This window comes from Saccostrea cucullata, unplaced genomic scaffold (genome assembly GCF_032062105.1).
Source record: "Saccostrea cucullata isolate Sc308-1 unplaced genomic scaffold, CSIRO_AGI_Scuc_v1 ctg238, whole genome shotgun sequence".
In the NCBI taxonomy this organism is placed as follows: domain Eukaryota; kingdom Metazoa; phylum Mollusca; class Bivalvia; order Ostreida; family Ostreidae; genus Saccostrea; species Saccostrea cuccullata.
In genome coordinates this window covers 141028-167047 of record NW_026931063.1, presented here as the reverse complement: position 1 = coordinate 167047, position 26020 = coordinate 141028, and the positions used below count along the sequence as shown (strand labels likewise).

General features: G+C 34.0%; 1 protein-coding gene across 1 annotated transcript in view; it reads left to right on the top strand.

Annotated features, from left to right (window-relative positions):
• Window positions 1-26020, top strand: part of LOC134231244 (uncharacterized) — a gene marked incomplete at its 3' end in the record, with an annotated part of 423563 nt that overhangs the window by 264640 nt on the left and 132903 nt on the right. Inside the window, 5 exon segments of the mRNA XM_062713186.1 lie at window positions 620-750; window positions 8827-9023; window positions 19927-20054; window positions 20969-21106; window positions 21451-21588. Of these exon segments, the coding sequence (XP_062569170.1) occupies window positions 620-750; window positions 8827-9023; window positions 19927-20054; window positions 20969-21106; window positions 21451-21588 (732 nt within the window).

The following is a 26020-nucleotide window of genomic DNA, read 5'->3' as shown; positions in this document are numbered from 1 at the left end:
GGTCATGTACATGTAAATGGATTTTGTTTTTTAATGTTATACAATATGGTAAGCTATAAATTCTTCAAAATTTTATATTTAATAAATGTTGTAAGAAACAAGTGTTTTTTAAAGTTGGGATGTCCTAACTTAAGATGTTCCTAAGTTACCATTGAGCTACATCTTATGATATGTTGTAAGATGATCGTAGGATGTTCCTAACTTTCTCCCTAAGTCATATCTTAGGAATAGTTCTAAGACAAATCTTAGGAAAGTTTCGTGAACATGCCTACTGATTTCTTTTGATAATGGACTTTGGGTTTATTAGTTTTGGCTAGCTAACATCACATGATGGTCAGATCAAATTTTAAATATAACACAAGTATGCTGGTAAAAAAGTTTTAAAAATCTTCTTTTCTGTAACAGCAAGGCCACATCAATACTTATATTTTTGTGAAGAGTAAAAAAATATTTAAAACATTGGCTGAAGAACAAGAGGGCCAAGATAACTCGGGGTTATAGTGGCCAATGACTCACTTGTTTGCTATGGATGACTACTTTACTTATCCTTTTACATGTTTTAGGGAATCTTGAAAAAAATTTCTTTATTTCACCTCATTAAAGCGTTTCTAACTTTAAGGGAAAAACTGTGATGTGAACAAGAATGACTGTCCAGGATCCTGTAACAATGCAACTACACGGGACAAAGTAGATAAAATCAATGAATGTGAATGTCTGTGTAAGCCAGGATACACAGGCAAAAACTGTACAGTAAGAATAACATTATCTGAAATTTACATTAATACTAAATACCTAGTATATAGATTAAGAAGCAAGTTTTAACAAAATTCCAGAAATTATCTCTGCCCACATGTGCTTTTCAGGGATGCATATGCTAAAGCCTTAATTTTGACATAAATAGTTGCATCATAGTAAGATGTAGCTGCAATAATGTAGCCCTGTCCTTTTTTAGCTCACCTGAGCCGAAGCCTCCAGTGAGCTTTTCTGATCATATTTTGTCCGTCGTCCATCCGTCTGTCCGTCCGTTCGTCTGTAAACTTTTCACATTTTTCACTACTTCTCAGGAACCAAACTTAGTACAACGCATCCTTGGATGAAGGGGAAATTAAATTGTAAAAATGAAGGGCCAAGTCCCCTTACAAGGGGAATTAATCAAGAAAAGACAAAATATGGGTGGGGTCACTAAAAAACTTCTCAAGAACCATTGGGCCAGGAAAGCTGAAACTTATGTGGAAGCATCCTTGGGTATTATAGATATTAAATTGTTAAAATCATGACCCCAGGGGTAGTGTGGGGCCACAATAGGGAATCCAAGTTTTACATAAAAATATATTGAACAAATCTTTAAAAATCTTCTTCTTAAGAACTATTGGGCCAGGAAAGCTGAAACTTATGTGGAAGCATCCTTGGGTAGTGTAGATATTAAATTGTTAAAATCATGACCCCCGGGGGTAGGGCAGGGCCACAATAGGGAATCCAATGTTTACATAGAAATATATTGAACAAATCTTTAAAAATCTTCTTCTCAAGACCCACTGGGTCAGGAAAGCTGAAACTTATGTGGAAGCATCCTTGGGTAGTGTAGATATTAAGTTGTTAAAATCATGACCCCCAGGGTAGGGCGGGGCCAGAATAGGGAATCCAAGTTTTACATAGATATATTTAGGTAAAATCTTTAAGAATATTTTTCTCAAAAACCACTGGGCCAGGAAAGCTGAAACTTATGTGGAAGCATCCTGGGATAGTGTAGATTCTAAAGTATTAAAATCATGAAAGGGAAGGGGGTAGGAGGTTTGATAGGTATAGGAAGAGGGGAAATCTGGTATAGAACTACATCACCCAAGTTACTCAGGTGAGCGATGTAGCCCAGGGGCCTCTTGTTTTTATTCTGTGGGGTGGAGAGAGGGCTACAACTCTTTAGGATCTCCGTAATGGTGCAAAGTGGTAGCGATTCACTCCCGCATGGATTTCGGCTCAAATTGTCAGTAAACGGCTATTTTGTTAATATGTTTTACCTGGACTGTAGTTATCCCAGATATAAATCGATCCAAAAATATACAGAACAATCCATATATCCGTATTTTTCGTGTATGTCAACATCACAACTTAAATTTATCCGCCATGTTTACTGACCTTGACATTTTATTTTGGAACAGCCAATGAGATTAAGGATCTATGGGGAGCGGATGTCTTTGGAATTACCTTATTTTAAGCCTAAATATAGCTGTTTACAGAAAAATGATACATGGAATGATTTTATTTATCGATGTTTAGTGTTACTATTCATCACTATTATTTATTAACATCGACATTTGCTTTATTGAGTTATTCTAAATTTCAAGTGCAAGTCTCATTACGTCACGTGTGAACTGTCATGGCTGTTGAGTAGAAGCGACAGATAAATACACAGATCTTTTTACATGGTTTTCGCGTAAAACGGACTATTTTGTCGACAGTGAATAAAAATTTGGTCTTAATAGAAGTAAGTTGAATGTAAAAACAATTTTTTCTGCCTGCAGTCGTCCATATTTAAAAAATATTTTTGCACCATTACGGAGATGCTGTGGAATTGTAGCCATCTCCAGAAAATATCAGATAAAAAAAAATCGGGGAAGGCTACATTATTGCAGCTAAGTAAGATGGCCAAACCAAGGTTTACAACTTTGTTGTTTCTTTGTTGTTTCAGTACACTTATACTGAGAAAGTATGGGGAAACAAAACTTTTGATATAAATATCGTGATTATTTGTAAAATTTAGATTACCTGGTTTGTTAACAGAAAATTATTCAGTAATAATTATTGGCAATATGCTGTAGCTACCTTTTAATCCCTATAAGCTGCCCCTGCCCCTATAAGCGCCCCCTTAGGTCTTTATCATGTCAAAAACTGTCTGTACAGTGATTTAAATCATCGAGAATCGTATCAAACACTGGGCGAAAGACCACCTTGAAGCAATCGCTTAATGGTAGCTTAATGGTGACTTAATGGTGGCTTAAAGAAGTTAATTCCTTTAAGCCACCATTAAGCCACCATTAAGCTGCAACTTACAGGCTTAATGTCCAACTCCATTAAGCTACCATTAAGCCACCTTTAAGCTGAGCTTAATGGTGACTTAATGGTCAAACCTCATTAAACCAATTTAACGTATCTTATATCAAATCTTTCAACTAACTTGTTAAGTTATTTCAATATCATTTACGCAAAATCTATTTCAATTCATAATTTTGTCTCGATCGTCATTTCTATATAGCATTCTTGTCAATATGCTTAAACTAGGGCACTGAGAACAAAGTTAGCTAATAGCCACAGGGGTTTGCTCCCGGTGTCTAATACTTATTTATTTTAAAAAATCATTTACAGTAATAATAAAACAAGACATGTTTTATCATTACTATATATTATTTTTTTTAAATAAATAATTATTACATGCGTTGTTTCATTATTAGTGTAATATGATTTTTTTAATAATAAATAATTATTACAAGCCGGGAGCAAGCCCCTGTGAAATAATTTAATTTTTTCACTTCCGAAAATCAATTTGTTTAAACACTTGTTCTTAAAGTAATCATTATCCATGAACACAAAATATATGTTACTTTGAAAAAAAAGATGGTATTTTTATTTCATGTGTTAAAAGCAACATTCCGCCACAGAATTCACAAAAATATAAAGTCATGTTCTCATGAAAAAAAAAAAAATCTCTTGTCTTTTTAGCTCACCTGAGCCGAAGGCTCAAGTGAGCTTTTCTGATCACATTTTGTCCGGCGTCCGTCTGTCCGTCTAGCTGTCCGTCTGTCTGTCTGTCCGTAAACTTTTCACATTTTCATCTTCTTCTCAAGAACCGCTGGGCCAATTTCAACCATACTTGCCACAAAGTATCCTTGGGTGAAGGGGATTCAAGTTTGTTCAAATGAAGGACCACGCCCTCATTCAAGGGGATATAATTCAGAAATAATGAAAATTTGGTGGCATGTTTTAAAAATCTTCTTCTCAAGAACCACTGTACAGGAAAGATGAAATTTATAGGGAAACATCCTTAGGTAGTGTAGACTCAAGTTTGTTCAAATCATGACCCCCGGGGGTAGGGCGGGGCCGCAATGGCCGACCAAAGTTTTACATAGAAATAAACAGGAAAATTCTTTAAAAATCTTCTTCTCAAGAATGGCAAAGCCATAATTGATCGTATTTATATGAAAGCATCCTCAGGTAGTGTAGAATCAAGTTTGTTCAAATCTTGACCCCCGGGGGTAGGGTGTGGCCACAATGGCCCACCGAAGTTTTACATAGAAATAAACAGGAAAATTCTTTAAAAATCATCTTCTCAAGAACTAAGCAAAGCCATAATTGATCATATTTATATGGAAGCATCCTCAGGTAGTGTAGATTCAAGTTTGTTCAAATCATGACCCCCGGGGGTAGGGCGGGGCCACAATGGCCGACCAAAGTTTTACATAGAAATATACAGGAAAATTCTTTAAAAATCTTCTTCTCAAGAATGGCAAACCTATAATTGATCATATTTATATGGAAGCATCCTCAGGTAGTGTAGACTCAAGTTTGTTCAAATCATGACCCCCGGGGGTAGGGCGAGGCCACAGTGGCCGACCAAAGTTTTACATAGAAATATAAAGGAAAATTCTTTAAAAATCTTCTCAAGAATAGCAAAGCCATAATTGATCATATTTATATGGAATCATCCTCAGGTAGTGTAGATTCAAGTTTGTTCAAATCATGACCCCTGGGGGTAGTGCGGGGCCACAATGTCCAATCAAATTTTTACATAGATATATTTAGGAAAATTCTTTAAAAATCTTCTTTTAGCGAAGCTATGATTGGTCATGGGACTACTTTTGAATTTAAACCTTTCAATAATAAACCAATTCTACTTTTTCCTAGCCAGAGTGCTCGGGTGAGCGATGTGGCCCATGGGGATTCAAGTTTGTTCAAATGAAGGGCCACACCTAGGATTCAAGGGGAGATAATTGGGAATTACTGAAAAATTTGTTGGCATGTTTTAAAAGTCTCCTTCTCAAGAACCAGGAAAAATGAAACTTATGGGTAAACATCCTCAGGTAGTGTAGATTTAAATTTGTTCAAATGATGACCCCCGGGGGTAGGGCGGGGCCAAAATGGCCGGTCAAAGTTTTACATAGAAATACATAGGAAAATTCATTAAAAATCTTCTTCTCAAGAATAGCAAAGCCATAATTGATCATGTTTAAATGGAAGCCTCTTCAGGCAGTGTAGATTCAAGTTTGTTCAAGTTATGACCCCCGGGGGTAGGGCGGGGCCAAAATGGCCGATCAAAAGTTTTACATATACATATATAGGAAAATTCTTTAAAAATTTTCTGCTCAAGAATAGCACAGCCGTAATTAATCATATTCCTATGAATTATGGAAACATCTTCAGGTATTGTAAATTCAAGTTTTTGTTCAAATCATGACCCCCAGGGGTAGGGGGGGGGGGCAAAATGAATGATCAAAGTTTTACATAGAAATATATATGAACATTCTTAAAAAAAATCTTCATCTCAAGAATTGCACAGCCATAATTGATCATATTTATATGGAAGCATCCTCAGGTAGTGTAGATTCAATTTTGCTCAAATCATCACCCCGGGGGGTAGGGCGGGGCCACAGTGGACGATCATAGTTTTACATAGACATATATAAAAATTCTTTAAAAATCATCTTCTCAAGAATAGCAAAGCCATGATTTGTCTTGGGAACACTTTTGGATTTAAACTTATTAGCTCACCTGAGCCGAAGGCTCAAGTGAGCTTTTCTTATCAAAATATGTACGTTGTTCGTCGTCGTTGATGTCGTCGTCGTCGTCGTCGTAAACTTTTCATATTTTCATCTCCTTCTCAAGAACCACTGGGTCAATTTCAACCAAACTTGCTACAAAGTATCCTTGGGTGAAGGGGATTCAAGTTTGTTCAAATGAAGGGCCAAGCCCTCTTCCAAAGGGAGATAATTATGAATTAATGAAAAATTAATGTCATCTTTTAAAAATCTTCTTCTCCAGAACCATTGGGTCAGGAAAGATGAAACTCATGTGGAAGTATCCTCAGGTAGTGTAGATTCAATTCTGTTCAAGTCAGGACCCCCGGGGTAGGGCGGGGCCACAATGGCCGATCACAGGTTAACATAGGAATATAAAGGAAAAATCTTTTAAAATCTTCTTCTCCAGAACCACCGGTTCAGGAAAGACGAAACTCATGTGGAAGCATCCTCAGGTAGTGTAGATTCAAGTTTGTTCAAATCATGACCCGTGGGGGAGGGTGGGGCCACAATGGCTGATCAAATTTTAACATAGGTATATATAAAAAATAAAAAAAATATATAAAAAAAATTAAAATATCTTCTCCAGAACCACTGGCCCAGGAAAGATAAAACTCATGTGGAAGCATCCTCATGTAGTGTAGATTCAATTTTGTTCAAATCATGACCCCCGGGGTTAGGACGGGGCCACAATGGCCGATCATAGGTTTACATAGGAATATAAAGGAAAATTTTTTAAAATCTTTTTCTCCAGAACCACTAGACCAGGAAATATGAAACTCATGTGGAAGTATTCTCAGATAGTGTAGATTGATGTTTGTTCAGATCATGACCCCCTGGGGTAGGGTGGGGCCACAATGGCTGATCGAAGTTTTACATAGGAATACTTAGGAAAAAACTTTAAAAAATCTTCTTCTCTAGAACCACCTGGGCAGGAAAGATGAGACTGATGTTGAAGCATCCTCAGGTAGTGTAGATTCAATTTTTTTTTCAAATCATGACCCCCGGGGGTGGGGCGGGGCCACAATGGCTGATCAAATTTTAACATAGGAATAAATAGAAATTTCTTTAAAAAAAATCTTCTTCTCCAGAACCACTGGGCCAGTAAAAATGAAACTTATATGGAAGCATCCTCAAGTAGTGTAGATTCAAGTTTGTTCAAATCATGAATCCCTGGGGTAGGGCCGGGCCACAACTGACGATCGAATATTTAAATAGGAATATATAGAAAAATTCTTTGAAATTTTTCTCAAGAACCACTCAGCTGGGCCAGGTAAGATGAAACTTATGTGAAAACATCCTCTCGTAGAGTACCAGTTGATTCAAGTTTGTTAAACTCATCACACCCAGGGGTAGGGCTGGGCCACAGTGGACAATTAAAGTTTTCCATAGGAATGAATAAATTGGAATTTTTTAAAACTCTTCTTTTTAAGAACCACAAAGCCATGATTGGTCACATCTTTATGTAAGCATCCTCACATAGTGTTGATTCAAGTTTGTTCACGTCATGAACGAGAAGTAGGGGTTGGGTACAGTGGTACACAATTAGGGATCAGTGTTTTGCCTAGAAATATCAAGGAAAAGTTTTTTCCCAAGAACAGAAAAGCCATGTTTAATCATATTGATATGAAGGCTTTCTCAGGTAGTAAAAAGTCATACTGGTTTAAACGAGGGCTGGTAGTTTAAAATTCCAGACACCCTCCCCCCCCCCCCCCCAACACACACCTATTTAAACTTTCCAATACTGTAATGATTTCTGATTTATTTCCTAGCCAATGTGGCTCATGGGCCTCTTGTTGATAATAAACCAATTTCTACTTTTTCCTAGCCACAATGCTCAGGTGAGCAATGTGGCCAATGGGCCTCTTGTGTGTTTTTTTTATCTTTCTTTTTCTATGATAGATTTTTGTGTTTTATCTATAATTAATTTAATTTCAACCATGATTTATAAATCTTTGAATAACAGAGTGACGAATTCATTACATCAATCAAAGCCGAACTCAACGGTTTAGAAATATTAATGTGATATAAAAGTCTTTTAAAAAGATCCATAAATATAATTATTTATATTTTGATTAATAAATCAATTCAAGACTTTAGAAACGTTCAACAAAATTAATACTTTTACAATTTAAGTCCAAACAAATTTTGTGAAAAAATAAAGGTTTTATATTTTCACTTAGAATCATAAGCGGCAATAGCCTAGCGGTTAAGGCGTTTACCATCTACTTTAAACGTCCTGGGTTCGCGCTCCGATTGGGATGAATTTTTTTTTTTTTTTGTTTTTTTTTTTTTGAATTTTGAATTTCGTTCTTTTTCCTTATTTTTACCAAATTAAGATATGTGTGAACTCGACATTTATAATTTGTGATAGTAAATCACTATAAAAATAATTTTTCACCCATAAAAACAGTATTATCGACTGCGTAATGGTGGCTTAATGGTAGCTTAATGGAGTTTGGACATTAAGCACCTGTAAGTCTACCTTAATGGTAGCTTAATGGTGACTTAATGGTGGTCTAAAAGCTACCATTAAGGACCTGTAAGCCACCATTAAGCTACCAATAAGCTACATTTAAGCACCCATTAAGGACTTTGAGATGGCTTAATGGTAACTTAATGGTGGTGTAAATGTTACTTAATGCTGCTTAATGCTGACTTAAAGACAACCATTAAACCATCATTAAGGACCAATAAGCCACCATTAAATCAGGCTTAAAAGGTGTGTTTCATCTTGTGAAAAATTTGAAGAAAGTGAATATGAAAGTTGTCTTTTATCCAATTTCTCGGTTGAAAATGATTAATTTAGAATAATTTGGGTTGATTATCTTCACTTAAAGTAAAGTTAGACATTATTTTAGTGGTTCCTTGTATTTATTTTTTTTCAAAAGAATTTTTGAAGTTTAAATATGACATTAATTATTATAAAGGGAATACCAAAATAACCGCCCTTTTTGCAATTTTCTAAGCACCAGAGGCGGTTAATAGGGTATTTATTTTTTTTAAATGCTCATATGTTATTCTTTTAATGTGAAAAAAGGAAGAGGTAGATGAGTGTGCCAGGTTTCCATGCAAACATGGAGCCAACTGTACTGATATGCTCAATGACTATCGTTGTAACTGTACTGAGGGCTGGGAGGGAAAGAACTGTGACCAACAGATTAACTACTGCCACACCACCTCTACAAAGTGTCAGAGCGGTGATTGTTACAACTTGATAGATGATAAGTACTGCAGGCAAGTATAGTCCTAAGAGTCCTAAGGTAACATTAACTATTCATATATTTTTCAAAAATTTATTCAAGAAATAAAAGTTACATTTTGATTAATATTACAGCCTTGTAGGATAACCTCGTTGCAGGTCTCAATATTGTGTTTTAAAATATAAAAGCTAAAGTGTTAGCCAAAGGTTAGCCAAATCGCAATGTGTTAGCCAAACAATTTAACATTCTGAGACAAAAGGGCTAGGTTTAAACTTTAAAAATCTTCTTCTCAAGAACCACTAGCCCAGAAAAGCTGAAACTTATGTGGAAGCACCCTACGGTACATGTAGTGTAGATTCTAAATTGTTCAAATTATGATCCCTGGGGATTGGGCGGGGCCACAAAAGGGAATCAAATTTTTACATAGAAATATATAGGAAAAAACTTTTAAAATCTTCTTCTCAGGAACTCCTCAGCCAGAAAAACTGAAATTTATGTGAAAGCATGCTGGGGTAGTGTAAATTTTAAGAGGGCTAGGGGGTTGTGGCCATATTTAGACTATATGGATCTTCTTAGAAGAGGAGCTCCATATGAAGATATACAAAAATGATCATTTCAAAATTAAAATTTGTGCAATTTTTCTTTGTCAAATGAGCCGTTCCAAGCAAAACCCCCCTTATGTAATCTGAAGGAATTTTACGTCACAATAGAAAAAAAGCAACGTCATTGTTTTGCAGCAAAATCTGCAATCAAAATCTGTCATGCACTGACTTCGTTCCAAATAAATTCTTTGTTTTACATTTCAGATCGAATTTTCTCCATTGTGCTTTCTGCGTATTTTCTTTCATGACTGTTGTCATTTTCATAACATATCTGACTCTGATTGTTGTCATGTACATTACTCATTAAAAGGACCTTATAGTGTTCTGACTAAATACATAAAATTTGTCAAAATTTCGACAATTATTCTTTTCCATGTACACCAAAGTTTTCAGTTAAACTAAATAAAATATACAACTGTTGTTTAAAATTCAGATTTACAATGACTCTTTCTTATTCAACAACGGCAAATAATATTTTCATGCAATGATGATATTAAAGAAATATTTTTAAAAAGGAAAAAAAATTAAATTGAGAAATTTAATTTTAATTGGAGGGAATGATTGTGATGGAAGAGTAGTCTGAAATGCTTTATAATCCGAAGTCCTGACAAAACGTGATTGGACTTAAACACATGTCAAGAAAACTGCACAGGTATTAACACGTACCAATCAAAACTGAATGACAGAAATGTTAAACCACACCAATGCAATATCTAGATTCGGAGTATTTTTTTAGCTCACCTGAGCCAAAGGCTCAAGTGAGCTTTTCTGATCACAATTTGTCCGTTGTCTGTCGTTGTCGTTGTCGTCGTCGTTGTCGTCGTCGTCGTTGTTGTAAACTTTTCACATTTTCGACTTCTTCTCAAGAACCACTGGGCCAATTTCAACCAAACTTGCCACAAAGCATCCTTGGGTGAAGGGGATTCAAGTTTGTCCAAATGAAGGGCCACGCCCTCATTCAAGGGGAGATAATTGGGAATTAATGAAAAAATGGTGGTATCTTTTAAAAATCTTCTTCTCAAGAACCACTGTGCCAGGAAAGATGAAACTTTTGGGAAAACATCCTCAGGTAGTGTAGATTCAAGTTTGTTCATATCATGACCCCCGGGGGATGGGCGGGGCCAAAATGGCCGACCAAAGTTTTACATAATTATATATAGGAAAAATCTTTTAAAATCTTCTTCTCAAGAATAACAAAGCCATAGTTGAACATATTTATATGAAAGCATCCTCAGGTAGTGTAGATTCAAGTTTGTTCATATCATGACCCCCCGGGGTTGGGCGGGGCCAAAATGGCTGACCAAAGTTTTACATAGAAATATAAAGGAAAAATCTTTTAAAATCTTCTTCTCAAGAATAACAAAGCCATAGTTGATCATATTTATATGAAAGCATCCTCAGGTAGTGTAGATTCAAGTTTGTTCATATCATGACCCCCGGGGGTTGGGCGGGGCCAAAATGGCCGACCAAAGTTTTACATAGAAATATATAGGAAAAATCTTTAAAAATCTTCTCGAGAAAAGCAAAGCCACAATTGATCATATTTATATGGAAGCATTCACAGGTAGTGTAGATTCAAGTTTGTTCATATCATGACCCCTGGGGGTAGGGCAGGGCCAAAATGGCCGATCAAAGTTTTACATAGAAATATATAGGAAAAATCTTTAAAAATCTTCTTCTCAAGAACCACTGGGCCAGGAAAGATGAAACTTATGTGGAATCATCCTCAGGTAGTGTAGATTCAAGGTAGTTCATATCATGACCCCCGGGGGTAGGGTGGGGCCATAATGGCCGATCAAAGTTTTACATAGGAATATAGTGGAAAAATCTTTTAAAATCTTCTTCTCAAGAAACACTGGGCCAGGAATGATAAAACTTTTGTGGAATCATCCTCAGGTAATGAAGATTCAAGTTCGCCCAAATCATGACCCCGGGGGGTAGGGTAAGGCCAAAATGGCTGATCAAAGTTTAACATAGGAATGTAACGGAAAAATCTTTAAACATCTTCTTCTCAAGAACCACTGGGCCAGGAAAGATGAAACTTATGTGGAATCATCCTCAGGTAGTGTAGATTCAAGTTTGTTCAAATCATTACCCCCAGGGGTAGGGTGGGGCCAAAATGGACGATCAAAGTTTTACATAGGAATATATAGGAAAAATCTTCTCAAGAACCATTGAGACAGGAAAGATGAAACTCCTGTGGAATCATCCCGGGATAGTGTAGATTCAAGTTTATTCACAACAAGACCCCCAGGGGTAGGGTTGGGCAAATAACCTATAAAAAGTTTACATAAGAATATATAAAGAAAACTTATGATATTTATAGGGAATTATCCTTAGGTTGTGTAGATTAGATTCAAGTTTGTACATATCATGACCCCTGGAGGGTTTAAATTCAAGCCCCCTCCCCCCCTCTCAGTAAACTTTCAGTTCTGATATGATCTGGTATGTGCTTTTTCCTAGCCAATTGCTCAGGTGAGCGATGTGGCCCCTGGGCCTCTTGTTTCATTTATTGTAGACCCAGAACCTCTTGGAAGAAAAAATGTCACTAGTTCATATAACAAAGCTACATTAATTGAGTATATATCCGACTTTCTCCTATTTTGTTATGTGTTGAAAAGATCGATAACTTGTTAATACTAATGCCCCCCCCCCCCCTTCCAAAAAAATTATAAAAATATATGTAATACGGCATATGTAGAAATAAATACATACCTGTTTATCCTTTTACAAAATTTTGGAAGTTCTGAAAAGTACCGTATTTGACATGCACACGTACATCATTTATCTAATTGCTTGTCAAGTTATTCTACACCCCCCCCCCCCCCTTGGGCATCATTGCATGCTAATGTTAACAGTGAAAATTTACAATGAGAAAAAAAATGTGGAGAGGGGCCCCCATGCAACCCCACGGATTTTTTTTTCTATGTGCATGATTGTAATCAAAATTGTGTGAGGGATCTTTTTCGTGCGAGCACTTACTGCGACACAGGATCGCGGTTTATAAGGTCTCATCCGAAGGACCGGTCTCCATGTAACTAGAAGACCAACACAAAAATAACCTACTCAACCCCTCCCCCCACTTTAAGAACATGTGAACTTCTTGTAAATTGGTAAGTATGGTCACATGTTCGAATATTTGAAGTTAATGAAGTGACCGAGAATGGCCAGCATTCCTCCCCCTTCTGCACACTATGGAACTTCTTTGTATTGTGTGTAAAATGTTGGGGTAGACTGGGGTAGAATATATTTTTTCTACTAATTTATGAGAAGCACATTATTCGAGAGACAGTCCAATGAAAAATGAGCAGATTTCACACGTATAACACGTTCTCCTTTCTAGATAATTTTTTTATGTGTTTTATTTTTTACTATGAAGAAAAAAGTACACCGAGATGACGGTCATCAAATGTGGTACATTTGTGTCTATGGTTCGAGGACATTAAAAGCTGCTCTAAATACTCTTTGTAATATTTTTATCCTTTTGACTACTGACTAGGGGGAGGAGGAGCCCATGATATTCGATTGCAGAAATACATGTATATCCCGACCTCCCTCCAAGTTACATGAATACTAGATCAACTTCTGTCAGTCCTGACACAGATTTCATTTGCAAGACCATTTTACAGTTTACTGGTCAAGAATCACAATCATTTAATACGCCACTTCATTATCTCTCTAAGAAACATTCACATATTTGAGGATGGATGGACCTTTTAAAAATGCACCAATCATATTTGTTGGAATTTGCAATTGTATAACAGTCAGTCAGAATTATATAGCTGTTTTAAAGTAACTCAACGCATCACTTTGCAGGCGCGTAGCATCGTTTTTGAAAGTGGGGGGCCAGCCAGAGAATTTTTTTTTTACAGTTGATTCGAAGTGTATACTTTCAAGCAAGATTTGCGATAACACAGTGGATACGATGATAATCTATAGAAAAAAGATTTTGAATTTAAGAGGCAGTCCACCGAAAAACCAGACAGTATTGTATTAATAGGCGGCACATCGAATGTGAGGGATATTTGATATTTTATTAAAAACAATATCAATGTAGTCCGAAAGGAATAATGTAATTGAAGATTTGTTTGAAAATTGCTTATTTAGTAAAATATCCCTGTGTTTTGTTTTTTGAATTCCCCTATATAAACCATTAAGGGGGCCGACTATAGTTTCCATTGCGCAATATTTCGCTCATAGTAAAATGAAGCGTATTTACTGTTTTAATGCAACTTTTTTCGCTTAATTATTAAAATTAAACAAAATTAAGAAATCATAAGTATAAAAATGTAATTACAATTTGACATAACTGATTTTTTAACCGATTTTGCAATTGATAGGTAGGTTGACGTCGTTGCAGTGTGTTTTTGACGTTATGATAATCTGTAGCTCTTAAAGAAAGGGGTAATAAAAATATTATCAAAGAAAAAGTAATAAACATACGCTCTTGAAATTTAAAACATAGAAATTTGAGAATATTTCCAATATTTTTATTATGTTTTCATGTGAATCCATTGTGTACGTCATATTTTGTAATACTCTATAAAAATAGTAAAATTTGCTAATTTTTTTGCATTTTGAGATGCCCTCTCTGGTAACAAGACGGTAGAATTTTGTGTTTCTTACATATATTGTATAATATATTATTACTCATCAAATATTATAGTTTGAACATTGAACATCTATTGTAGTATTTGTATAATTTGCTTTAAAGTGCTAAAAATTGGCATTTTCCTACATGATCCTATAGTAAATGTACCCGTATTTTGAGACAGTCCCTCAAAAATACCTGGACGGTAGATTTCCCCCAAACTTTGCATGTACACTGAAGTTAATGTAAGTTATATATGGTATACACATGAAGAGTTTCGCTATTGTAGTTTTCACACAATAAAACTATAGTCGGCCCCCTTTTAAATGTAGGTCAGAAACAAAGAACTGTAATTTCTAATACATTTTTAACAGGACTATAATTCACATTTAAATAAATCTTGAAATATTTCATCTTTTTGTTTAAAAAATAAAATCGGTGGGAAAAAAAACTTTTCATAGTAGTTTTCTGGCAAAATATATAGACGTTTTTGTAAAATTTAGTGATGCAAGAGTTATCTCCCGTGGCATCGGTAATTACTATGCAGAGTGTATTTTTTTTAATACACGGGCGGCGTCTCAGGTAGATGTATTAAAAGGAAAACAAGTCCGTTTTGATAAGTACTTTTATACATGTTTGAGAACTTTTTTTTTACTGATTTATGATGTACGTAAAAATAATTAATTAAGTGTTTATAATGAACAATTCTTATAAAGTTTGGAATTAATGATGAATGTTTTAGATTTACGCAACATTTAATTCAACGAAGTTGAGATGTTTACTTCATGATATTTGTAAAAACAAAATATATTTATCTATGCAGCCAAATCAAAAGAAGCAATCCGCGGTACGATAAAAAATGAAAGAAAAAAACTGAAAAATGTTATAAAAATATTTTTACTGAGTTAGATTACTGCTGACCTCTCCACTATAATTTGGCACTAAAATGGAAGATGGTTTAGTGAAACATTTCGGGTTTTTTTTTTTTTTGTTATATTATTTTTATTATTAGGCGATTGAAACAATCACACACTCACATTTAATATGGAGTTGAAACATGTGACTATGTTGGCCAATTCTAAAAGTTTTCACGTACAATTTTTAAAAATAATGATGACATGATCCCCCCCTACCTTTTGCTTGCGATTGTATAATGATACTATATCACTTTTTTTTCTTATTTATATAAAATCAGAATTTGTAAAAGAAAAAAATATAGGGGAAAAGGCTTTACAGATGACCGGTAAAAAAAAAACTTGGATAAAGTCGAGACTGTACACATAAAAATATTTTCTGTATTTAGCCAAGTTTAATTTTGTCACTAATAGACGTTAACTCTTTAATTCCTGATAAAATAGAAAAAGAAATTTTACTTGGAAATAAGATAGATAATGAAGGTATACGTGGAAAGCTGTCTGCTCTCGGTTGTTGCATGATGCATGTACAAATATATTTTTTGAAATACCAAGTATCAATTAAGCAAGAAATCAAACAGATGTTTTACATGTAATCTTCATGTACGTAAAGACATTAGTACTTTAAGTAATATATACATTGAATCTATGGTTACAGTCATTTAAAAACAGAAAACTGACTGAAAAGAAAATGTTTTTCTAATAAATTATAATGAAGAATCAAATAGAGGAAATATTTCTAAATTTACGATAAAAAACCGACCTCGATTGAAATAAAACCGATCCCGATCATAAATAATGCAAAATTAATAAATTTATCAAACTAAAGGCACCTGCCACCTATATAACATTTAAAAAAAATAAATAAAGAATTTTTTTAACAACATTGCAAGAAAAGAACCAAATTTAATGAAATAGGTGTAGTATTTTCTTCTTTATATAATTCCGATCGGGATCGGTTTAATTTGGGAAAAATCATAGATAATAGGTATATTTGACTCCTTTTATTTCTCTCATTGTACCTGTTCCCACCAATTTTATTAAGTGACTCAAAAAGTTTGTACTTTGTATTCATAATAACATGAGGAAAAAATACTGTCATAATAATGTATTGGATTTTATAACGTATCGAAAATTGGATACTGAATTCAAAAAGTAACTTGTAAAACTCAATTTTGGACCACATGTTTTTATATAAAGAAATATAATTTGGAGTCTTATTCATTATAAAATAAAAGATAAGAGTCTATGCTATAAATAATATTGATTGACACACGCAGCTTTTGAGTATCTGTTACATATAAAACAAAACAAGAAACATATATTGACGCAAGCGTCAAAAATCGGCCGCAAACCAATTAATTATTCCATTGATAAAGTAATTAGAAAATGAAATTTGCGTGACCTGTTTTAAAAATTTCTTATATTTATCTATTTAAATATCCTCGTGACATGAAACACTTGCATGCGACATTGCCGATTCTCTTCATGCATAATGCATGTACATGTACAACATTATATGTATAAGCAAACGGTCCATAGACCTCTGCGTCTCTGCACTCAGTTTGGTACATAAATTGTAAATGAACTGCTCTGGTGGAAGTTTCATGTTTATATAGTTTTTACATAAAAGTACAGAACTAAAATTTAAACTAAGCTTTAGTTTTACTTTAATAAAAACGCAACAAATATGAAATATGTGGGGCTCCTCGCTCTTTCTTAGAGGATATTGACTTCCCCCAACTCCCTCTAGATCCACCACTACATTACTTCTTCAGTCTCTTTGTTTCGGTTTTGAGATGTGGCGGGAAAATGCATGGCACATTGTAAAACGCGCTTTATCCTAGTCTCCTGGACCAAAATGTTGTAAGATTCTGTGCTTTTAAGAAATAAATATTTCATCAAATTTTTGAAAATTTTCCATAGAAAATGTATTAATATACACGTCATTTCAAAATAAATACAACAAATACCGTATAGGCTGTTTAAAAAGAGAAAGTAAAATTGTTGATTTACAGCGCGGTCTTTGTTTTAGACTATGCCTACATATAACATCGCCGCACTTCAATCATGTCGGAGTTTGTCAATCAGGATTGGATGAAACACTTACCCCCATTATTTATATGATTTTATTTTTATGATTATTGTGCTTTTCGTCAAACATTTAAAAATATCTTTGTTTAATATTCTATAATATGAACGCTAAATATTTTTATTTAAATCGTTCTAACTCCGCAGAAACGCACGTCGACTTCAAACTTTCATATCAAGTAACCGACCGCCTCCTGGCGGCCGGTAATAAAAACCTAGTAATTTTTTACCCTCAAGTTGACCTTTTTGCACTTAAAATTAGGCATTTACCAAAAATAGGACTAGAGGACCACTAAAAAAAATTTTGATGTTGTCATGTGTAAACACTTACTGTACTAAGTCTACATTCAAAAAATAATTAAAATCCATGACATGGGATGTGCCACCTATTGCCTGGTTTTTCGGTGGACTGCCTCTTTAAAAATTTATATGCTATTATACACATATTAAAATTTATGATGAGCGATGTCGGAACCAACTTTTACCACTCTTTTCATAACATAAGTTATAATTATACATAGACTAAGCACAGAATCAAAGCAGAGAGGAGAACAGACAATCCCTCCTTTTCTTCTGAGATTATTCTCATAATTAACACATTGATAAATTTCTTTTTTATGAAAAGGCCACGTCTAAATCTTTTATCTTAACGTATTCCTATACGTTTATATAAACAGTGCCTTTTTATCCAGATGCTTATTTTGTTTGTCAGTTATGGACACCCCCACCCCTAAAGCACATAAATGCAAAAGGATGCCAAAGGCTTGAGCTGGCATATTTGAAAATCATGATTTGATGAATATGAGATATTGGTACATTTACTAAGAATATATCTTAAAAGCATAATTTACATATTATAAATTAATTAGTGCTCTCTCTCTCTCTCTCTCTCTCTCTCTCTCTCTCTCTCTCTCTGGGACATGCGGACTATACGTTTTGATATTTAGACTAAATGAAAATATCAATGTATGAGCAAAATATAAACATCAAAGTGTCCAGTAAACATATACATCTGTAGCTATGTAGACATTAACATTAATCGCTCTACCCAACAATGCTTAATTATGTAATACACAGTATAATGAGTAGGCCTATTATTAAATAAATATACTAAATAGTAATAATGTTATTTATTTAAATTTTTCCACATTACATTTCTCAAAAATTGATATTTTTAAACACCTAGAAATATTTTATCTACAATGATCACGTGTACGAAAAATTACAAGTCCCTATACCGCGCCTTTGACGTCATTTTCTGCACATTGTGACGTCAAGAGAAAAGTTTGATGGCTTGTCAAATGTCGAAAAAAATTAGTAATTAGCCTATAATGGTTATAATCTGGCTACTGTAGAGGGCTTCTATTAAACAATGATCCAGAACAGACATGTAGATGTGGAAAGCATAGACTAACGTGAATACTTTTTTTTCCAATTTTTAAAAATGTTTTTATTTGAACTACTAGGCTAATCAGTAAAAATCTGTTTAGCCTACCATGTTTAGGGGCCTACCATGTATAATTAAAGTATTTAGACTAAAGAAAAAGATTTATATTTCTGTTTATATAATTTACAGCAAATTTTCTTATGATATATTAAATCCTTGCAATGTGATGTTTTTAATGACATGAAATTATATAAGGTAACTTTGCTTTCTGCATGCGCTATATGACAGCGCAACATTTTTTTGATATTAATTTTAAACATGGGGCGGATTCCTCTCGGAGAAAAAAAAATTGTTCAAAAATACGAGTAAGATACCAATGTTTGATTTTATACTTGAATTTTTTTCTGAGAGGAATGCGCCCCACTTGAAATTTTAAAATGAATCTGCAAAATTGGTGAAAAATTCCGGAAAACTCAAAACCATCATAGGTTTTAGACGTTAAGATGAAAAAGCAAACATCTGGTTTGACTAAAACTACCCCCCTGCATCGACCAAGTCAAGTAGATAGGGAAACCACAGATAGTTCTAATAAAAACGATGTTTTATTTTTAAAGAAATTTATAGGCCATATATGGTACTTTCTGACTTTTGTGTGAATATGGGGCTAAGTGCATATTTTGATGAAGAGAGGTGTCTCTTTCAAATTGGTCAATTTCAGGGTCTCTGGGTCAGGGCTACTGTTGGCAGTGGGGTGGGGGTGGGTACATAGTCTGAATATAAATTTATGCTTTGAAATCTGCTCTTTGGTATTAATCAACCATTTGTGATGAAAAAATATTAAATCAAAATTTCCAAAGATTTGAAATATGTGGCCCCAGGGTCATGGGGGGGGGGGGGGGGCTGCACAGCTGGTGGTTATAAAGTGAAAATTCATTTTCTCTTTGTTACTCTAATCTACCTCTGAGTATTAAGTAACCAAATAAAAAGTAAGCATGTTAAGTGTATAATTATTATAAACAATGGTGCCTTTTTCAAAATTGTGAATTTCATGGCTTTTGGTTTAAAACACGAACCAAATTCAATATTGGAAAGTTGTTGCATGATACTCAGGTGACCTATAAGGCCGGTGGGCCTCTTGTATAATGATACATCCCCATCTATAGTATGCATGTAAGATATCCTGGTGCAGCTAAGATTAGATTCTAAAAAATAAAGATAAAGGAAAGAATTTAAAAGACCAAAGAATATATCTTGATTTAGAGTGAAGCTGCTTTTAAATATTCAGAAAAAAAAACCTTTGATCATCTTGTGCATAAAAAAAAATTTTAAAGTGTCTTTTTTATGGATTACAGATGCAATGCTGGTACAAGGGGTGATACATGTGAGGAAATCCCAGATGTGTGTAATGTTATTTCTCCATGTACAGCAATGGGCACATGTCAAAATGCGAATGGAACAGCAACATGTTCATGTCAGAATAGTAAGTAAAAAAAAACATTGTGAGGAGATCAAGAAAGCTGAGTTGATACATACTGTTACACCAGCAGTGCTGAAGTGTGACTTTTACATGTAACATATATTAATATGTCTATATTGAATCAAATATTCATGTCCTTTAGAAATCATAAATTTTGAAATATATGTATTTACACTTCCAATGTCTTTGTCAGAGATAAAATTACAAATAGTAAATGTACTTTATTTCCCCATCAATGTATTGGTTCATCAATAGGCGCGGTTAAAAAAAATCATGTGTAGGGCGGGACAAATAGCTAGACAGAGGCAGTGTTGGAGCACGTGGATTGGCGGAATCAAGAGCATGTAAATATAAGGAATAACTGTCAGATTTTTCAATTTCATGACGATGATCAATCGATTGGCTTGCGTGATAATTTTATGCATAAACGCCTTCGACGTTTATGCAAACTATCAAGCTAGTCAATCGATTGATCACATCGTGTAATCGAAAAATAAGACAGTTATTCCTTAAATAACAACTCATCACTGCTTTATCCAAAAATTAAAACCCCAGAAATTAATATTTTGTCCTCAAGCCATGAAAATTAGATCCCAAAGGTGGATCCAGGGTCAGCCCCCCCCCCCCCCCCCCCGGTTTGAAATTTCTGTATGTTAAATTTTTATATTCATTATCCTAAAATCAAGGAAAAAACATCTTTTATGTGTAAGAACTTGTCAGCCTCCGGACCCCAAAAAGGACATTGGCTTAGACCCACTGGGGGCTTCAGTACAGCCACCAGACCCCCTCAGCCTTCTGCCCCTCCCCCCTCCCCCACCGTTTCGAAATTCCTGGACCCGCCACTGGACCCCACAAAAATAAGTAATTTTGCAGTATTTTAAGGATGTCTATGCTTTAAGATATATCATATATTTTAGATTATACTGGAGATTCATGTCAGTTGTTGGAAGACTTTTGCACAGGAACAACAAATTGTTTGTACCAGGACATGCCTAATACAGGAGGAACATGTACAAATCTGCCAGCTGGAGGCTTTAATTGTGCTTGTCAAACTGGTAAGGGACTTTCTTTTGTTGGTGGAATGTAAAACTTGGTAATAGCGAAGTCACTGGGACCAATGAAATGACTTCAACATATCCGTAATTATTTATATCCGTATAAGAAATTAATTCGTTAAATTTATATAGCTGGGGATCCAAGTTAACTTCGTTATATCTGTGAATTCGCAATATCCGTGTTCGTACAAAACAAGTTTTACTGTCATGTTTTGTTCTGGATTTAAGGCACACTTTCTGGTACCCTTTTAATTTAAAACTATCAACCTAAACTACTAAGTTATTAATTCTAAATATATGAAGGAAAATAATTTAAAAAAAACATTTTATTGTTTATTTAACAGGTTACTCTGGAGGGACATGTCAAACTAAGGTTACCCACTGTTCCACCTTGAACTGTGGATCTATTGCAATGTGCAATGAAGAGATTGGTTGTTATTGTCCAGAGGGAAAAATTCTCACAGATAATAAAGTTTGTAAAAGTATGTACTCGTGTATAAATTAATACATTGGGTAGTTTAAATCCTACAAATTTAATTCCCGACCGTCACTGGTATTGACTAGGGCTATGTCAATATCTCAGTATACCAATATTATCGATATTTAAGAATTTATTGTAATGAAAAATAAAGCAAGTGAGTTAAGGCTACGTATGGGGGTTTCGAAGCAAAAACTCGACAAAAAAAAAAAGACATTTTATAACCAGTGCACATTATGATGTCATACTATGACGTCATCAACCCCTACTACACAAGTTTGTAAGAGACATCAATAAATGGCTTTGGTGCAAGGGCATAACTTACTTTGTTTAACAAAAACAAGGTATGAATAGTACAGTTTTAAAATAGGGTAAAATTTCCCAGTCTAGGGTACGTTTCCTAAACTTTATTTTAAATTCGTGAGTATATGCCCTTGCGCCGACATTGTTTTGTTTATGTGTTTAATTTCCTTGAATGAGGAAGAGTAATGACGTAATAATGTGTACTAGCTTTAAAATGCTGTAGATACCAAGTATGAATAAAAAAAATTGATTTGAACTTTCTCTGTTTATAAGATATACAACTTGTGCATTTTTTTTACCTCATTTGCATAGATATATAATGCCCATATTTAGCCTAAACTCACTTGCTAACGTCCATTATGTAAGTGCATGCAGTTTGTGATAAAATTTCAATCACCAAAGCTTGTACGAGGTTTGTGGAATTTCTTTCTAAAATTTTATCGCGATTTGATGAAAGCAAACAATACGCATATTTATAATATAGAGTCATAATACAACAATATTGGAAAATTTCACCACGTTCCAATGACCAATAAGGTCACATCAGCTTTCAGAAAATGGATAGTTGTAAAACCCGGGGGAGACTTTGACGTAACGTCAGGTTAAGTATGTTACATCACGTTATAGAAGCATCTCACCCTAATGTCCAATTTGAATACGTAATTCAACAAAATGCTGTCCTTTTTTCTATTTTTTTTTTCTCAAGAAAAGCCTGAGTATCCTCATGCACCAAGTTATCCTCATTTTTCACTCATTTTTCAAAATACTCCCCATATTTCCATATCATGTTCCAATTTCAGTAGCAATGTCAAGAACAGTACGTCAGCCAACAACTCTCATTCATGCTTTTAATTTGTCTAGGGGATAAACACTTAAAACAGAGCCTCCAAAAGGCGGCCACACCTTTAATCAATGTCCAATGGAAGTTCTTGTTATCTTAATCACCGGTGTTAGATTGACTTGTCCGGTGTGAAACGGCAGTGTGAGATTTTTCTGTCTTACACTATGTATTACTATGCCGCGAACGATAACGTAAATATTCCTTCTTTATATAAAGAAATTGTTACAATATTAAAAAAATACCATATGTACTTAAAATATTGTCATTTAACTTATTAAAATAAACTTATTTTCATTCAAAATATTGTCGTATTTTTACATTTTAAGTGGCGCTATTTTTAAATTGCGGAAGGATTCTTCTAAAATGAATTTGTGCGCTACAGGATCGATGAGATTTTAATTCCCAGTTTTTATCTTTTTAATTATTTTATATGAACTGAAATTCATTTTTTTTAGTTTACACTGTGTGTAAACCATTTTCATGTACGCTTTTTCCGATGGTGTATTCAGATTTTTAATTAGGTGGAAAATTAAAAGAATATATATTTTTGATAGGCCGTTATTTTGGATAAAATAATGCGAGAAAATAATCATTCATTACGTACACAAGATAAAACAAACCCTTTAAGCCTGGTTTAATGGTGGCTCATAGGTCCTTAATGGTGGTTTAATGGTTGTCTTTAAGTCAGCATTAAGCACCTTTAAGTAACATTTACACCACCATTAAGTTACCATTAAGCCATCTCAAAGTCCTTAATGGGTGCTTAAATGCAGCTTAATGGTAGCTTAATGGTGGCTTACAGGTCCTTAATGGTAGCTTTTAGACCACCATTAAGTCACCATTAAGCTACCATTAAGGTAGACTTACAGGTGCTTAATGTCCAAACTCCATTAAGCTACCATTAAGCCACCATTAAGCCACCATTACACAGTCGATATTACTGTCTTTATTGGTGAAAAATTATTATTTTAGTGATTTGTCATCATAAATTTTTAAATGTCGAGTTCACACATATCTTGATTTGGTTAAAATAAGGAAAAGAAGGAAATTCAAAATTTAAAAAAAAAAAAAAAAAAACCACCACACACGGGGCGCGAACTCATGACCTTTCGAATAGGTGTCCATTGTCTTAACCATTATGCTATTGCCGCTCCTACTATATGCAAGAAAATATGAAACATTTATTTTGCACAAAGTTTGTTTTGGACTTGTAAATTAAAAGTATTTATTTTGTTGAACGTTTCCAAAGTCTTGAATTGATTTATTAATCAAACTATAAACAGTTTTATTTACGGATCTTTTTAAAAAGGCTTACATCACATTAATATTTCTACACCGTTGAGGTCGGTTTTTCAATTGTAATGAATTCTTCGCTCTGTTATTCGGAGATTTATACATCATGTACATGTAAGCATTAAATCATGATTGAAATTAAATTTATTATAGATAAAACACAAAAAATCTATCATCGGGAAAATTAAAATTTTATTTTAAATATTCTGCGGATATTAACGGTTTTTGTGTCTAAAATTTAGGCCTAGTGACAATCCTCGTTTACGAGTTACCTGGATATGTTTACAAAAACTTTTTTTGGAATATCATATTTAGTTAAAATTCTTTTTGTATCATAATGGGTATCAAAATAATTGTCCTTTTACAAAAAATGATAATTTTTATATTTGTTATATGCTTGCGTTAAATTTAAATTTTGTAAAAATAATTGATCATCAAAATTTGTTAGTGTAATTGTGTATGTATAGTTTCCTGTTTGTTGACCGGGGACGGTGGACACCTAATTAAGGTCTATTGTCTAACCAGTCGGTATACTGTACGCTGTTAATCTCATCCCGTTTCCCAATGTGTATAAATCTGGACGGATGTCAAGTTAATCTGATCGGCTGTTCTTCTGAAAATCGATTTTGAAATAACAATCATTGATTAAGACCGACTAGATTTTGACAGATACTTACCGCTGCATTATAAAAAAAATAACGAATTAATTCAAATTATTCATGATGTAAAAGTCAATCTTTGAAAACTAAATATTTTTTTTATACCTGTAGCCCCAGCCCCTCCCCCCCCTCCAAAAAAAAGACAGAATTTTTTTTTCATGAGAACATGACTTTATATTTCTGTGAATTCTGTAGCGGAGTGTTGCTTTTAACACGTGAAATAAAAATACCAGCTTTTTTTTTTTTAAAGTAGTATATATTTTTTGTTCATGGATAAAGATAATTTTAAGAACAAATTGATTTTCGGTTGTGAAAAATTAAGATATTTCACAGGGGGTTTCCCCGGCGTGTAATAATATCATTATTTATTTTTTTAAAACAAAAATCATATACACTAATAATAAAAACTACGTTTGTAATTATTATTTATTTTTTTAAAAAATCATATGCGGTAATACACATGTAAGTTAAAACGTCTTTTTTATTGATACTGTAAATGATTAAAAAAAATATTAAAAACCGGGAGCAAGCACCTGTGGCTGTTAGCTGCATGTAACTTTATTCTCAGTGCCCGAGATTTTGCATGTTGAAAGAAATGTTATATACAAAATTATAGATCACAAAAAAAAAAATAGATTTTGCGTAATTGACATTGAAATAACTTTAAAAATTAGATCAAAGATTCGAAATAAGATGCGTAAAAGTTTAATGAGGTTTGACCATTAAGTCACCATTAAGCTCGGCTTAAAAGTGGCTTAATGGTAGCTTAATGAAGTTTGGACATTAAGCACCTGTAAGTTGCAGCTTAATGGTGGCTTAAAGGAGTTAACTTCTTTAAGCACCATTAAGTCACCATTAAGATACCATTAAGCGATGGCTTAAAGGTGGTCTTTCGTCTTGTGGTACTCGTGTGACAAAGCCTCGTCCTAGACCGTGAGTCTTGTCCCCTCTGTGGAATTTCACTATCCCACACTCGTAGTAATGAATGATTCTATTATTCTCAAATTTCTTACACCGCTGGAAAACCAGTAACTTAATGCATTTTCCCCCAGCCTATGTCAACAATATACACCTTAAAGATAAAGTGATCCCAAGATTTTCACAAAACGTATGACTTGACCAAAGTCTAACAACTTAAATATGAACAATAAATCATCAACTAATAAACTAAATATCCAATAAAATCAGCAAATATCTCACACAAAGGTTATAAAAGATCAAGCAATCGTAACAATGACACATTTTTCGTTTTATATAATACCACATAGGGTGGTTTTATTCTCATTTCATGTATCAAGAATTAAAATGACAACAAGCAAATTCAAGGAATTGTGGTCCCC